We start from the raw sequence: 17,470 nt of genomic DNA, 5'->3' as shown, positions 1-17,470 counted from the left end.
GGAGATATTCAAAAGCCGCCTGGATGCAATCCTGTGCAATGTGCTCTAGGTGACCCTGCTTGAGCAGGGGGGTTGGACTAGATGATCTCCAGAGGTCCCTTCCAACCTCAGTGATTCTGTGATTCTGTGATTCAGCACTGGCTTTCGCACTGGCTAGCGGCTAAATAGGCTTGAGTTACTGTGCACAGGAGTCTCTTACTACTCATGCATGACACAAGGCAGTACTATCAGGAAGCAGCGCTGTTCCCATGCGGCAGATACATGCCAATAGCTCTGACAGAAGTGGAGGTAAACCCCAAGCACTTGCTCAGCGGAGTTCCAGCTCCTGGTCAAGAAGTCTTAACTCTTTACCTACTAATTCACTGCATCTGTTAATACACACAAGGATTACTGTGAGAGAAAGAGAGCAGCAAGCAATATTGCTTTCAGTTATACTGACCAGTTTGCATTTTAGCTTGAAACATATCCTCCTTAGACTTTCCTGCATCCTGGCTCTTTTACCCTTTCCATCCACTTCTCTACCCCATGTCTCCTTTCCTTACAAAGGTGCATTCTGCTGGAATTTAGCTTCTCATTTTCCCAGCTATAATTTTGATCCACATGCAGGGAAATTCAATGGCCAAGAATAGCAGCTAGTGAAATGTCAGAGCTGCTAAAACGAACTGAATTATGCAAGCTGAGAGTTAGGTAAGAAACCTGCCATTTGTGTTTACTTTGGCAGCTCCCACAGCAAACAGCCTGACTTGCTATCAGTAGGAAGATACCCAGCATTATTCTAAAGCAGATGTTCACATCCAGCCTCCTCCCCTAATCTTCGGGAGCGTTTGGATTGAAAGAATGATTACAGCCTGAATCCAGCTCTCTCAACCTCTTTAAAATGCCATTTTATATCTGTGGTGTGACTGAAGCATCCAAGGTTTCATTCACAACCTGTACAAAGCCCAGCTACAGACGTTCCTGATAAATGGAGCACCAAGTTCTACTTGAAACGTTATTACATAATACATCAGGTTTATGTCAGCGGTACTGATGTTTTTATGGCCTCTCCATTCAGAGTAATGGAACTCCACTCACAGGGGCTTCATAATTTGAATAGCGGGCACCTTTTAGATTGACGAAGTGATTTATAAAACCTGCATCATGAGTCAAGTCTAGTTATGTAAATTGGGAGCTTCTCCTGAAGCGAGAATTGCTGTTGCTTTGCTTTGATGAATGCAGTCTGTGTGTTCTTTGGAGAAATTCCTAATCCCTAACAGTATCGTGAAAATAGCATTATGCTAATGAAGACCATTTTGGAATCCTACCCAATTAAATCTGAGCAATGGTTTTTTGCATATGGACATATGTAGCTTAATTTCCTCAGCGATTCCTTTTTCATGTCATGACCAACAAAAGATCCCAGAAATTCTGAGGCAAAGCACTTGCCAAAAGCTCTTCTTAGTCATGATGAAATGCAAGTCACCTATTTTGGCCCAGAATAGTCTGAAAAATAAAGGATGAGATAATGCAAAGAGTCTTCACAAAGTATTTCTGAGTCCCTCTGGTGGACTTGAACAACACCATGCTGAGCTAAAAAAAATAAGTAAAATATTACTAAGTAGCAGCTGCTTCTTTGGTCTAAAATGTGTTTTTAAATGTTGCTCACCTGCATCTCCCTGGCAGGTGAAAAATTACATAAAAGTTAGATTGCTGCTAGAATGCATGGAGGTGACCAGTTGCACACAGTGCAGGATTTGATGAATTAACTCAAACTCTGTATTAGTCAAGTTCTTGCTACATGTCCCCTCTTTTCTTCTGAATTTGTCACCTTTTCTCTTCTATTGTGTTCCACTTTGCTGAAATCCTGATAATTGGAACAAAGAGACACTCCAGGAGTGTTCATAACAGAATGTCATGCTACGGTCTCTCTTTCCATCCTTGTTACCTAAACGCTAAAGTACGCCACATAATTTAGGTAGTGTCTTAAACCTTCAGTGTGGAAAAACTGTTTTGCAGTGCCATTCTAACCATGGAAACAGGGAAACTGGAAGGAAGTTCAGACAGTTTATCATTGCAAGTCACTCAACATAACCCTAAACTGTTGATTGATACATTGCCTCAATTTTCTCCATTACTCAGCTTTCTCTTTTTAAGCTTGTTATTCAAAGGCTCCACCAAAACTTGAACAGAAACAGTATTTTAAGACAGTATTTGGACAATGGTTAGAAAGTTTTGAGTCCAGCCTCAAATCCTAAAAAATCCAGAACGGGAATGTTTTCTATTGACTGTTGATGACCAAAATCAGGGAACAGATTCCCTTCTGATGTGAAATCACTTTGAATGGTTCTGTATCACTGATTGAAATATGGAGGGTCTCGCTGACAACATCTACAAAACTCAGCATGCTCCTCTCTCCGAGCCAGTTGCAATCTCTAATTTATTAGTGGAAAACAGCTACTTTCCATAACTTAAGCTTTTACTGTGTTTCAGTTAAATAGTATGTTTTGATCTCCTTTTATCTTCAAAAGGAGGAAAAAGAAGCTTTCAAAATGATTAGAGTTAGGTTTCGTTATTGGAAGATATTATCTAAAAAAAGCAACTATAACAGATTGAAATCACTTTACATGGCCCTTCAGAGCTCTGCAAAATGTTCAATGTTTTAACATTATTTAACTGTTGTAGAACGCATTCAATAACCATGAAAGATGAAAATGCGTATTTCTAAATCACTGAGTTATTGGGAGAAATCTGGTAGGCTGATGGAGATCAGACTACCTACACACCCTCTTCCTCTGCGTATTTCACCTCAAGTTAATTAGCACTTTGTAATGTGATATTGTTTCGCAGCATTTGTGTTCTAAGTGCAGTGGAGGGAAGGTTGCGACAGGAAAAGAGAACCATGTCACCTTAGATAAACAGACCTTTACTTAGTAGAGGGCCAGAACTTACAAAGGACCTATTTATTACCAGTTTATTTTTAGCTCTACCCACTATGTGTCTGACACTTTCCAACCACAGATAAACACAGACCCTCCTATAAGGTGCTCTGAACCTAAAAAAAAAACAACCCCCCCCCCCCAAACCCAAACGACTACTGGACAGAAAAGGAAATAAATTGTAACAATGACAAGATTTCTATATGTGCATATATTAGTCCATAAGACGTTAATGCAAAATAGTCACATAGACAGACTGTGCAGTATTTAAAATATATAAAAACATTGTCCTTAATTCCTATTTCCATGTTTTTACTGTCAAGTTTGGCAAGCAATGTAATACTGATGGTCACTTATGTACATCATCTAGTTTTTGAAACAGCGCTCCTGTTTCTGGCATCCCAGGAGCTTCAGCATCCACGTCTAAACTTCAGATATAATAACTTAGTTACAATAAAATCTACTTCCAGTTCTTATAAGGTGCACCTTTACCACTGCAAGTACAAAATAATGAGCTAAATAACTGAATGTCTCTTATATGTTCTTTCCAGCTTCAAAGAAAATCTCCATCTGCTAGATCACATTCACAGCCATCAAGAGATTCCTTGACATATGTGGACACGAGCTTTGCAAGACCGAGTACTAAGACTAAAGGTGAATGACCTTGAATTACAAAAATCATGTTCTCCTCCCTCTCCTCCTGTACCTTGCTCAAAAAGTTACAGAACTAGTTCATTTTATATTAAAAAACTTACTGATGTAGCACTGCATACAAGTAGCATAAGCCTCACTTGGTTTCTCCTGAGAGTCTTAGAACTGAATTTTATACAGCAATTTGCAAGCCAGGCTCAGAGCAAACAGAGTACTTCAGTTTCCCAGAGTTAAGGCAGTCCCCTGATCCCATGGATAAAAGGTGACTAGTTTTTTTTTTTGCAAATGTTGACCTTCTTAAAAATACTCTGTATATTTCAGGCCAGTTTTTGTTCTTTGTCCTCAAAAAAAAGTTGCCTTTCCTTTTAAGTGTCCTAATGCTAACTATTATAACTAGCCATCAACAGTTCTTTTTTTCTTTTTTTAAAGCAAAACAATGAAATCCAGACTGAATCACTCAAACAGCAAGGAGTCCAAATATCTTTTGAATGGCTCACTGATCCACCATCTGATCCAGTGGACAATTCTTGCAGCACCTTTTTTTTTTTTTTTTTTTTAATACATACCATTCAGGTCAATTACTCACTGAATGTTTCCTTCCAGTCTGCCTGAACACTTCTGTGTAACTATATTCCCTTCTATTTGAAAAGAAATACTTCTTTTCTATAGAATATCACATTCTTTTCTATTTGACTTCAAACAACATGTAGTACTTAAGTGAAAGCGTTACTGCTCTTAGAGATAGCTAGAAAAAACAAGAGAAATACTCAGCAATTATGGACCAACCTCAGCTCCTCTCAGGAAAATTCATTAATATGTAACACTCACTGGAACACCACAAATCACTGCTTTTTCTTCCCCTTCCTGTTACAAGAATGCATTGTTATTCTCTAGCACCAGAAATGACTACCAGCTCCTATAATTCCTATTAGTTTCACATTAGTCAGCATTAGTAAGAGTGGTCAGGGATTAGCATACTTATCTGGACTAGGTGCAGCTACTCTGCGTATTCCATACTGTCTTCTTCCACATAGGTTTGCATTTGGATATCGCAGAGCAATGCCTGTTTCTCAGTCATTTCACCATGAGTCATGGCAACACAGACACACTGCACACCATTTAGCTTGATACAGCTAATTGGCAATGAGACAGACAATTCTTATGGAGCTGCTTAATTTCTATTTCTACAGTGAAATAGTAGTGCTGTCAGCCTCTCCCTCGTATGAGGGAAGATTTGAAGTTAACATGTACAACAGTCTACTATTGCTAGACTGGCAGCCTACTCAAAAGGCAGCTGCACATGAAACTGCATTTTACTACACTCTGTAAAAAATTAATGTTTAGTATAGGAAGACCTTCAGAAAACTCGTGGTGACTCAAAAATCTAAGCAAATAAGAGGAAATAGGTTTTTCTGTCTGGCAATCCAAGGATGCTTCCTGCAAACATTAATAATTTTTAGTCCAAGGTAATAAAAACTTTAAAATAAAATTATTTTGGACCAAAGCTCAAAACTTAGCTACAAGAGTATTAAATTGGGACCCAACAAAACCAAGTCTTTCCCAAAGCCATTTTCAGTCCTGTGGCATTCTCCCACTTGAAGTGCTTTTGCCTGAAGTGAGGAAAAACAAAACCAAAACAAACCCCCATACATACCTGACTGGTTCTATTTTGAATTAGTTTACTTTACAGAAATTAAATATTCAAAACATATGAATATGCACAGAGAAGTCATCCAGATTTTCACTTCTTCTTCTGTGGACAACCTTTCATGAGAAGGGATGAAAGAGGAAACAAGAAGAAATGGATTGTGCTACCTACTTAAAATATTAAAATCCTTGTACTTACCTACCTAAATTACCAGCTCTAAGGCAGAGCTTTTCCTGAAAAGCAGAAAGGAAGCAGATTAGGCAAACCAGCCATTTTCTTCAGCCTTCATCAGCCAGAAAACCTCTAAGCACTGTCCCAGGAGCATCACAGCTTGGGTTGTTGATTTGCACTGTGTCCAGGATTTATCTAGTGCTGTCATTCTAACTGCACACTTAGTATTCATGTGATTTGTATGTATCCACTGCCTTCCCCCCACTGAAGTCCTTTTCCATGTATGCTCAGGCTTCAGACAAACTCTAGAAGTAAAACCAAGCTCCTTCGCAGCATTCTGCAAATGCGACTCTGTTTCCCACCAAGATCACCTGATGGTAAAAGCAGCAGTTTGTTCTTCATGCTCCCTCTTACAGTATCACAGTACCACACCACCACATCAAGTGCTAGAGCCAAGAACAGCAGAGCAGCTATGGAAGTGTAATTGCAGTAACATACAGCACTACCTTAAGAGCAGTCAGGCCCTGGGTTAGCAGCACTGACTAAATGAAGAGAGCTCCTAACAGCTGAGTGCGTTCAAATGAAATCATAATACCTGCCCTACTATATGCTATTCCAGCAGAGCAGGTCCCATTTTTTTCCGAATGCAAAACAGCCCACTGTAAGGGACCTTTATTTGTTCTCTTATGCCCTGCTCAAACCATCCAGATGAAGGTCTATTGGTTTCCTATTACCGAGCCTCCTGAACCCTGCACATCCTTAATGGTTTCTCTTTTAATCTGTTTACCTCAAGCCAGTTTACTTCTTCATTATGAACGGTCCCTCAAAAAGAAAGCATGGGTGAAGCAGGGAGCGGGATTCATATATTGTTCTCACCATCCCCAGTACTGAAGGATTTTTGAATTGGGTCCCCTTTTTAGCCCAGAATTACCATGGTAACCCTTCTCTGTACGGATGTTCCCGACATCTCCTCCAACAGTTAGCTTACATACCCATCAGGCAGCTCGCTAAATCTCTTATGCAGCTCCTGGGTAATAAGTTCAAGCTTGCCTTACTTGGAGCTCTTACAGTTGTTTTCTTCCTGATCATCAAATGAGGGCTGATTTCTCACTCTCTTCTCTGAACTAAATCACTAAATCAGGAGAAAGACTAAGGTGCAAGATACTGGCTGAATTTATACGGAAGTATTAAGCTGGAGCTTGTCCTCATAGGGACCATGCTGTCAAGACCCTCAGAAAGAAATTAATTTGCCAGGACACATCTCCAGCCACATGCTGTTTTCAATATCAAAAAGACTGCTTAGCTAGTGTTATAAACTGCCCGCACAAAATGATTAGCTAGCCTTTAATTTGTGCAGGAAACTTAAATGTAGGCTTCAGCCTCGCTTATAGAGCTGAAATAAGGGATAGAAGTAGAGGATCGAAATAGAATTTGAAGAGATGAATCATATTGTCTAGAAAAACACAAATTTAAATGGGCTTAGCAGCAGGTCAGGCAACCATGAAATTAGATTAGATTATTCGCTATGCAGCAGTGCTACTAAGAAAGGCTGACTATCAAGGTCAGTGACCTTTTCTCATACCTTTGGCATTTATCTTCTTAACCATTATCTAAATCCTCTAAACTGCCTAGCCGTGTTCAACGTGTCACACAAAATCCAGCCTTACAAATCCCTTCTTGATTTCCGAGATGCTGTTCGCACCCAGGGAGAATCCCAAAGCCGTTCTCTGGAAGTTGAGCAGTAGCCGATAAAAGCATCTTCCGCAGGGTTACTCTCAGTTAGTAGAGCCAGGCTTGTTGGGAAGCATTACCATGCAGAGACAGGTAGCACTTTGAACAGTGAGGAGGCAGCTGACACCAGTTCACTGAAGTCTACAGCAAATCACATAGCTCTACAGGAGCTAACTAGCTATTTATACAATACCTGCTAGCTACTTGCTGCACTGCTGTGAGCCCCAAGGCAATAAAGTGTTCCAGCTCTTGGAGAGCTTGCCTGAGCCTGCTTAAAGCACCAACAGAAGACTTTTACCTTTCCTGTTCAATTCACCACTCTTCTTTTCCTGTGTCTCTTCACATCTCTTTTCAATAGCGATACGAATCTTTTTTTTTCCCTTCACTTTTGGATTCTTTTTTTTTTTTTTTTCCCCTCTTTTCCTGGAAGTATCCCCTTTCATCCAGGTAACTTTGGTGCTGCTCATTGTTTGGCTATATATCTTTTGTTGCCCCTAATCACTGGTCTCTCCTACTTATTTTTCCACTTCCTTTACATTTGTGTATTATTTTCATTTTACAGCCACCTGTCTCTTCAGTTCTTATTCCATTTAGCCTTCTCATTTTCCCCCATGGTCCCACTCCAAACAATAAATGCTTGCCTCAATAATAAACTGAAAAGAGCATTTGATTTTCTGTCTTCCCAAGTCCTTCTGCTTAAAAAAAAAAGAAAAAAAAAAAGATTATTCGGTTGTTACAGTAGTAGCAGCCACAGGGTCCCACTGAAATGAGGGTTTCTGTTGTGCTGAGCATTGCAAAGGCACATTAGTCTGACTAGTTGTAGTTACAATATACTTTTGGTCCTTTGAGGAAGTTCAAGGTTTCAAAAAGCTAAGCCCTGAAGGGGACAAAAAGTTCACCATTTAAAATGAGGTTCTGGAAAGTAAGCATTATTTATCTCACAGTTTTTCAGGGAAGAAATATATTGCGAAATGGTGCCGGAACAGAACAGTTTTCCAGACGTGTGTGATCAAGCTTTTCCAAAATGAACATCAAAACAGTACTTAATGAAAGGTTTAGATTTTATTTGAAGTGACTTTTTGGTGGAAAAACTCTCAAAGTAAATGTCGTTACCAACTCTAATGATGAGTTTTTAGGCAAGTTACTCAAATAGAAAAAGGTGCATATTGTCATTTGCATCCTCATTTTGTATATGCTGAACTGAGAGAAAGATTTTCTGCATGACCTTGGGCAATCCTGCCCCAGAGCCTGGAGCTGAACATTAACGTCCTCAGTCTCCACGTAATGCTGCAGTCCCAAAGCCATCCTTCCCAGGGTTTGCTCCCAGCAATAACAATGCCAAGGGAGAGCTGTGCGACCCTTGCTGCATGGCTGTTCTGCTGTGCAGCTGCTGCATGCATACACTGTGCACTCAGGCAAATGGTTCTGCTCCCAGTTTGGGAAAACTAGTTTTTATAGCATAGCTAATTTTAAAAAAGAGAGAGGAAAAAAAAGTTCTTTTTTTCTTCGCTTTTTACCCCATTGTATCTGGGCTTCAGTATAAAGTAAATTTGTGAAAATCGGTGTAGAAACAAACACATTTTAGCCTTACCATGATAAATGTTAAATCTGACATCAGGAAAGAATGGAATTATAGGGGATACACACGTATATGAAGGTCATTTGTACCAAGCATAAGCAGCAAATGGCTCTGTCAGACAGGAAATAAGCCGTTGCTGCCTCTACCCTCCACCAAAGGCTGCACGGGAGCTATGGGAGCGAGAACAGGCTGCACGGCGTTCATAACGCATCCCAAGCAGAGCACAGCTGGGTCCTCTGTAGCACCAGCGCAGTCAGCCCACTGCGCATGCCGTCACAGGGCTCTCACCAGTGTTAGAGGAGTCCAGCCCCTGCAAGGATGGTCAAACCAACCCCACCAGGGACCTACCAGGGTAGAGATCAAGGCTGTATCTCCCCTCCCCTCCTAACTCTGTGCTGCAGCACAGAAAGAGCTGGCAATTGCTGAATGCCCGGTGGATTGTATGGGCTAATTAAGGTGCCAGTGCTCCCACAAACCATGAACAGGCACAAGTGGCCTGTCTCCCCCATGCTGCTAATGATCAGCTGCTGACTTCAGATGGGTCCCTCTGCTTCACCCATCAGGGCCTCCACCACTGCCCCCAGCCCAATCCCTTTGCCCCAGTATAGGCAGTGCAGGGATCCTATTATAGGATCACATCTTCCACAAACTTCTCATGTGGCAGCAACCAGGAATTCTTTGAGGAAGGGCTCATTTTATCTAGATGACCTTTTTGACCATAGATACACATGAAAACACATGAAAACATTTGTAAATGTTGTTGTTAGTACTAAACAAATGAGTAACACTGAAACCAACACAACACATGAAGTCTCACTATCCTACTTGCTCCCATGACTTCTCAGGACCAGAATTACAATACAAGAGAAATATTTTCTACAGAAAACTCAGGTTTCAAGACAAAGTTTTAAGGCTTGCAGACTCATCAGTATGGAGCCAATGACATACCTACAACTCAAACACTTTTGTAGTTCTCATTAGCTTTACTTCATTGAGTGTTGCATCTTCCAGGATATATCTCACCTTGCATTTCAAGACCAAACCTTGAAATTCTACATAATAAATAGTGTCACGAAGCAGACTGTTTCACTTTGCTGCACCTAAAGTGTGATCGCTGCTGCAAGACCTGTCTGAGCTTCATACCTAAAGAAAAGGCATAAACTTCAGACACAAAGGAAAAAATCCCAAACAAAAGTTTTTTTTTTTTTAAACTTAACCAAAGTTTTTAGGGTAACAAAACAGTTTCTAAATTAAACTGTATTATGATTTCCTGCCAGTAAGAGTGAAAAAGCAAAACAGCTGCATTACTCATTGCAAAAAACAACACTGATCACAAATTCTTTTAGAGACCAGTTTCTAGTTCCAGGTATATTTTGTTGTAAAACACTAGCTGTGGAATCACTTGCCAATTTTCTTTACCTAAAATAAATAAATAAATAAATAAAATAAAAGGGACAAAAATCTTTTTTTTTGATACACTTGCTAAACAAGCAGGAAGTTGCAGTGAAGTCTTATGAGGAAATAAGAATACGGCCTAAATAAAGCAAAGAAGTGAGGCCTTTCTCTGGCAGGCTTTGCCACTGTGACAAAACTGTGACAGATAAAGAAACTTTACACTCTTGTATCTCTGTACTCGCGTACTCACAGATTAGAACCAAAGGATATGATAGTCAAGACCAGATTCAAAGAAAGCGTTACATAAGCATAAGGACTGTTCCATAATAAGATATTAAGTATTTTTGGAACACTGTTACCTTCACACGGGAATAAAGAGATAGTGCTTTCATCTGCTTGCTAGATTTTTATTACTAGCTCAAGCTGTTTAGGCCCTAGTCCTGCACTGATGCATGACAGCTCTCACTTTAAGTGAGAGGAGTCTCCATTCTCCCTGTGGCCTGGTTCCAATGATTTTTTCTGCAGCTGCCACCTCTGTAATCTGCAAATACTTTCAGTGAAGTTTAGCACAGGTGCTTTCTGCTACATACAGGTACCAGAGCAAGAAGAATTTTTGAGAGAACAACGAAGATTATTTGCAGTCAAACATTTACATCAAAATGTTTGGACATTGTCCAAACATTCACAGCCTTACGTACCATAAATAACACTTTCCATTCCCGAGGATTATGTAGTAGAGCTCCACTTACCTTTGGGCTATCTGTGCGCGCTCTTTCAGTCTTGCTTTGAGACTACTGTTTGCAAACAAGTATTAGCTGCTCTGCACTTGGTCAAGAAGCAGCCACCAGATGCTATCTGCGACGATGAAGGAAATAATAATCTATGAATCATCTCATGAAGGAAATAATCATTTATGAAAGATCTTGAGCTTGTATGCAAAGTGTCATATTTAAATATTGCAAGGTGACAGAAATCTCAGCTGGCACTGGCTAAGGATGCAAAAGTCTTGCAAACTTCCTTTTGCTCACGTTTGTTTATGAATCGGAGCAAGGTAAGACAGAGTACATTGCCCAACACAGCAGGCAGAACATGCCTAGAATAGGTTTATTGTGCCTTTTTCACTCTTTCTTCCTGGGGAACAATATGCTTGATATTATTAAGGTTCTAAATTGAAGGGGAGAGGGTTGGAAAACAAAACAAAACAACAGCTCAGTAGAATTGGCAATAATTATAAGCAGGAAAAAAAAAGTCTCTCTCTCTCTCTCTCTCTAATCATCTGCAGTAAACTGAACCCAACAAATCATTCTGTTCCTGTAAAGCAAGCTTTGTAAGAAGAAAACCTCCTCTTACGAAATCAGTTGATTATTGTAGAGGAAAAAAAACCCAGACTCATAGCACTTTTCTACCCAGAGGCTCACTTTTGTTTTTTTTTTGCCCCAACTGCGTTAACCAGTCTAAGATCTTCTCTCCTTTGTTTATGTCCTGGCTATAGTCAACCTGTCTATATCAATTAGAGATCACCGAAATGTAGAGAAGCAGAATACCCAGAATCCTTAACTATGTAATTGCTACATTTGCCAGATCTATAGTTTAGGAATTGACTGTCTAATGTCTGGCAATGGGTGGTTAAGAAATGAGTCTTACCCTAGCTTGCAGTGCACCAGTGGTATGCTTGAAAGATGCTACAGTTGGTATTGCTGGTGCAAACTGTATAAAGTTGGGGAGGGGGAGGAGAAAAGGCACAATAGGAAACCGTTGTGAGATACTACGAGTTAATCTATAACACAAAGCCTCACGAACCTTGGGCTTCACTTAGAAATTGGATATCATCATATATAAAGTTATTTTTCCATTAGTGACCTATGGAACATATCAGCACTAAGCGGTGCTAGTGTACAACAAAAGAGGCAGCTTTGTACTTCTGTAAAATATGAAACAAGGCAATGCTCCTTGTTCATATATGGATGATGTGCTCACCCTCCTCCCAGAAAAAGAGTACTCAAACAAATGCTTTTAATTCAATAATTATAGATTCTGAAGAATTCAACTTGATGCCCATTCTGGCTCTGAAAAAGAGGCCCTGGATGGTGGAGAGTCAGTCAGAAACGAAGTCACAACCTTGAAAAGTGACAGCTACTCCTCCATAACAGAAGGGGAAAGTCAGACTGCCCTAGAGTCAGAGAGGTGATGAGTGCTCTGGAAAGACTTTCCTCATTTTAAGACTGCCAAATTTTAAGGTGATCTCAGTGCTGGGCTGCCTAGGAGTTGACAGCAGAAGGACCCTCATGACCCACAAACCATGTCAGTATTAAGCCCCTGAAATTTGCAGAGTGTTTCCAGCACAGAGCACATAAAACTGCCTGGCAAGGTTGTCACAAGTCACTCAGTTTCAACCAGGAGGCTGAGATGCACTGGCATTGGAAAGGGACACTGGCAGCCTATGAGAGCTCAATATGCTTTTCTAAGCTGGTACAGAAACAAAATGCCATGACAGTAAGGGCTAGACAGGCAACTGATCTATTCAGCAGGTAGTGTCTGCACATATTGAGAGCACTAACCAGGTCCCTTCTTTGGTGGGATCACTGAGAGACAGAACAGACTACATACTGATAAAACACACCAGATACCTTATCAGCACCATTAGCAAGGGGAGTCAATAGTTAAAATATCTTGCAACTGACAGCCAAAATCCAGATTAGCAGTGGCATTCAGAAAGCCTCCAACAGCTTGACTGGGATGGGGATCGGGGTGGAGAAGGCCTTGTATACAAATGATTCATTTTCTTCTGCATCAGTAGATGGTGCTCTTTGTACTAACTATTGCAGGTTACTTCTGAGAAACAGTGCTTGCATTCTCCAGGATGAAATCTGTAAGTGCTTTTTCCACATTCCCCCTTCATCTCCTTGAATTGTCAGACCTTCTTCCCCCCCAAGTGGCTGGACAACACTCATATTATTTCTCAATGAGTTCAACCAAGAACTTTAGATGAGTCTGTCATGGTAAATAAGGAAAAGGGGTGAGAAAACATGCAGGATTTCTATGCCTCTCTGGAAGGCTAATGTGATCCTTCCTTCATGAGCACCACAGAAGAAAGCTCACTGTGCTTCTGTCCACAGTTTCCTTGGTAGGAATGTGCTGGGCAGCAGAACGACACCAGGTCTGACAAAGCCCAAACACGTTGCCTGTGGGTGCCAACCACCAGTATAGTATGGTTTATGGTAACCATATAGTAAGCCTTACACATCAGAGATGCATCAAAACCACCCTGGCCACTCCAGTAACACCACTTACTCCCATTAGGCTGCCAGAATCTCAGACAAACACCCCGAACGGTCACATTGAGATCAAGTTTCCAAGTGAAAAGTGAGGACACATCCTAGGAAACCCATGTGAATACAACCCTCTTTTCTGGTCTCCAGAACAAAACTCTGTTCAGAGACACCCATGGCCCTGACCAGTGATGGAACCAGCTGTGCGTGTCTCCACAGCCAGGCACACACGCCGTTGTCCTCCTCCGGAGAAGGAGCATTTGGACTTTTGTTCCAGTGCGCTCACTGTTACTCACGCAGGTGATGGAAGATCACAAGCCCTATAAATAGCCTCAGAGTTGTCACAAGACAGACACAAGTTCTGGGATAATAGGAGGAAGATAAGTCCAAATATACACACACATAAATCAAGGAAGTTGGCACACTTACATAAAAGTGATATAAATGATGCAGTGCTGTGCAGGGCTGTCCTTTTCTAGTTGCCTTTTAAGTCTGCAGCTTTCTACAACTCGCATTCATTTTTTCATGTCTCCTTATTGAGTCTGGCACTGGGAGTTGCTCTGAAGTCAATGTTGTATGAAGAGTCCTGAACTTATAATAAAAAAAAATAATTAAAAAAAAAAGGGGGATTAACCCACAACCACAAACTGGATCCAGTCCACAACAATAACAATAAGCCCCAAACAGTGGCACTGACACCACTGAGATAGCTGTAAACTGCAGTGTTTTTTAAGCTAATCTTGCTGTCAGAAAAAAAGAAAAACATCAATTTTACATTTACTGCCTTCTTAATTAAGCAGCAAACCTGGTCAGGGTATTATTCTTCAGAGGCCCGAGAGCAAGTTTTTTCATCTCTAGCGGTAAAGGTAGCCCACAACGAACCACAGGGAGACGTGAACTAGGACTTCCTCAGCTGTGCCAGCCCGCAGCTGGGGTACTTGTACCTTCTCCAAATATGCCACTACAGGATTCGGTGAGCAGACGACACTGCAGTGCTGTGAGTTCTTCCTCCCGCTCTGTGATGCTTTTCCTCATGCGTGCATGGTTGGCAGGTCAAATCTCACATCAGCTGGCTAGGCCTGTGATGGGAGATCACTCGTTAGGGAAAGCACCTTTGTTATTTATCTTTTACTGAAATGATTTCAGTTTTGCCCCGTGTCTTTCTCCCGCATCTTTTTCTCTATTCTTTACCTCTTCCTCGTCTTAAATCTTCTCACTTTCTCTCTGTGGTATTCCCCAGTTGCCACTTTCCAGCAAGGCCCACACTTCCATTCAACCTTTGATTTAACAGGATCATCGTTAAGCTCAAGCATCAATAACCTGAGGAATTTCCTGAGACTCGAAGAGTTCAACTTCAAAATGTGTCACTAAAAACGATGCACAAAGACTTAGGAACTCACTGCCTCAATTTGTTTCCACAATTTCTTTCTCAGCTAGACTATCACCTTGAGAGAGAACTGAATATGGCATAAAGATGTGGCTCTAGCACTGAGTGCACTCCACTTCTTTGTTTGTCAGCCTAAAGAAGCAACACAAAACTCAGCACTTTTCTCCAGATAGAAACCATGTTTTCAGATAAGTGTTTAGGGTACAGAAAGCGAACTTCTAGGCTGTCTCAGAAATGGTCCTCTGCTATGATAAACTGAATTATGTATCTTGACCTGACTGATGTTACTGTACACATATATTGGTTTGTTTTAGCTGCATGCTCTGCTGTCTCAAGATAAGGCACCCTTTGAAGAGAGATGGGAGGTGGAAAAAGGACAAAAGAGGATGAGCGAATTCACTGGCACAAGACTCCTGCTGATGGCACGGGGCTGGTTCTGTGATCAAAGGCAGAAAGATGAGAACAAAAGAGCATTGGCCTAAAAGGAAAGCAGCACTTGAAGAGCTCTCCAAATTAACACAGGTGTCTGCTGAAAGGAGCTGAAGTTCTGGCTGCTCGGCTTATCACCGTGAGAAAGTCTTCACACAAGACAGACAGATGCATTGACTGTTTTAAAATCCTCTAATTAAACCACAGTTTGTTTTAAGACAGCAGAAAAGTCATTATGTTTGCCAGAAATCACAGACTTTGGAAGGAAAACGGAACAGTTATTGATCCCACTCCAGGATAACAAACATCTTCATATCTGTGTTACGGCAAGGTAGCTGCCAATTAACTGGCAGCCTAAGTGTGCTGGTGAAGGGAGCGTGGGACATGGCTAATCTGTACAAAATAACCCTGCAGTATGATGCTAAAGGATCACAGGACCTCTCTGACCACTGATAAAATCAGTCTGCTGTAAGAAGTGGTAACTGGTAGGTGGCATCTCAGTTTTTGGTCAGCATTTTCTAAGTTTTAAAGATTTGCATGCCCTTCTCTCCACCTCCTAATAAGACACGTTACTAAAGGCTCGTGCATTCAGACAAGCTTCTGTTCTTTCTCCTGCTGCTGCTGTCAAGTCTCTCATAGGAGTAGGACAGACTTGCCCAACTGGCTCCCATCACATGCTTCACTGCAGTTACAGCTATACCTTGTGAAGCAGTGCAGGGGAGAAGCTAGGGAGGCAAGACATTTTGGGGAACCCTACTAGGTATGGACTAGAATACCCCTCTCCCTTCCCACCTCCCTCCCCTCCCCAAAATTTTCAAAATACTGGGATAATGCCCCTTCCTGCAAACCTGGATGCATTTAGCTTTAAATGTGCAGATTTCTCCTGTACTTAAATTGGGCATGTGAATCAGTGCTCTCAGCAAGTCACCTGAGCTCTGAACTTGCAAATATGGTGTTGCTTAGAAGAAATAGAAAGCCAAGATTCTGAATATATACAGAATTTTAAAAATACCATAGTACTATTTGCAAAAAGAGAAAAAAATATGCCAGTGTTTGGAGAAAATTGTGTGTTATCACAATCTACTCAGTAGAAGTCAACCTACATTCCTCACTTGGCAGCATCCTTCCATTATGACCTTAAACAATCTCACAGAGCTGCTGCTGAAAAACAGGTATATTCTGTATCACAATGGACTCCAATTCAATGTTGAGTATATGACCATGTTGTATGTGATGCATAGCGTTTATTGTTTGTAAAGCGCTTTGATATTCTTCAAGGATACACAAAACAGTCCTGTAAGGAGTCTTTTGTATCAAGCCTTAAAAAGCACTTTGGTACAGATTCATTTCAGTATAGCTTCTCTCTCTGCATTTCAGCACTGCCTAAGCTGAAAGGATGGGGACGTTAAAATACAGAATTCCATTATGCAATAGCAGGGAAAAGAAGTTAGCATCGAGTCACAACATTAGCATATGAATCATGCATCCAATTATACATGCTTAACCAGTGAAATAGGAACCTTCTGTGAGCTACAAATGGCCTCAGTCAGAATTTTCTTCTCACAGTTAAAAAAAAAAAAAAAAAGCTATCAAGAGCTTCTTTAAAGGCGCTTCCTTAGCCTCTAGCTATGGAGAAAGGAATTCTGGCATTTAGAGGTCAACCAAATGCTGCACATGCTTGTACAAAAGTGTTATCAGTGCAAATATTTGACATATCCTGAATTTAATAATGTTTAAAAGAAAAGCAATCTTCCACATAAATGGAGAAAATTCTAGCTTTTCTTTGTGCTCTGCAGCCTTATTACTGCTAATGAGTTGTAGCAGCTCCAGGAAAACTGCTGCTATGGAAGGCAAAAACCTTCAATCTCTGTGTTACAAAGTGACCCACTCTGGACTGTCCAGGAGCTAAAGTCAGGGCGTGTGTTTCAAACAAAGAATAAAACCATTGAGGATGAGAAAGCCACAAACCAAAATGGTCAGCCCTTACCACATTCTTTTTCCACCAAGTAGCTACAAAACCCAAGTTGTGACTGTTCAGTTAAAATGGAGAAATGTTTCCCAAGTATTATAAAAAATATTTTAAGCTCTCCTCTCAATTTTAGCATGGTGCCATATCCCTAAAATAATGTTTCACTTCAAGTAAAGGGTGGAGTGAAGCATAAAACCAATACTTTATCTGGGCTGTTATGTCTCAAAGCAAAGATGAACAGTTTTAAGCATGTGCTTAGTCATGCACTGAGAAAGAAGTTAAGCTCATTGCACAAAGATCAGATATTAACACTAACACCATTGCCT

General features: G+C 40.8%; 1 protein-coding gene across 2 annotated transcripts in view; it reads left to right on the top strand.

The window, feature by feature from the left end:
* Positions 1 to 15,308, top strand: part of LOC112962316 (T-cell-specific surface glycoprotein CD28-like) — a 29,170-nt gene extending 13,862 nt beyond the window's left edge. Inside the window, exons 3-4 of one of the 2 annotated variants that reach the window (XR_003252250.1) lie at positions 3,467 to 3,569; positions 15,061 to 15,308. Coding sequence is in view for 1 of the 2 variants with exons in the window: in XM_026058362.1 (XP_025914147.1) it covers positions 3,467 to 3,492 (26 nt within the window). In the remaining variant the exon portion in view is untranslated. Of the gene's footprint in view, positions 1 to 3,466; positions 3,587 to 15,060 lie in introns of those variants that run through there. The other variant, XM_026058362.1, reaches the window with a different exon arrangement.
* The last annotated feature ends 2,162 nt before the right edge of the window (positions 15,309 to 17,470 follow it).

The sequence above is a fragment of the Apteryx rowi genome, unplaced genomic scaffold, assembly GCF_003343035.1.
Source record: "Apteryx rowi isolate R43461 unplaced genomic scaffold, aptRow1 scaffold_146, whole genome shotgun sequence".
NCBI lineage: Eukaryota > Metazoa > Chordata > Aves > Apterygiformes > Apterygidae > Apteryx > Apteryx rowi.
The sequence above is the reverse complement of the archived record's forward strand: the minus strand, read 5'-3'. Positions and strand labels throughout refer to the sequence as shown.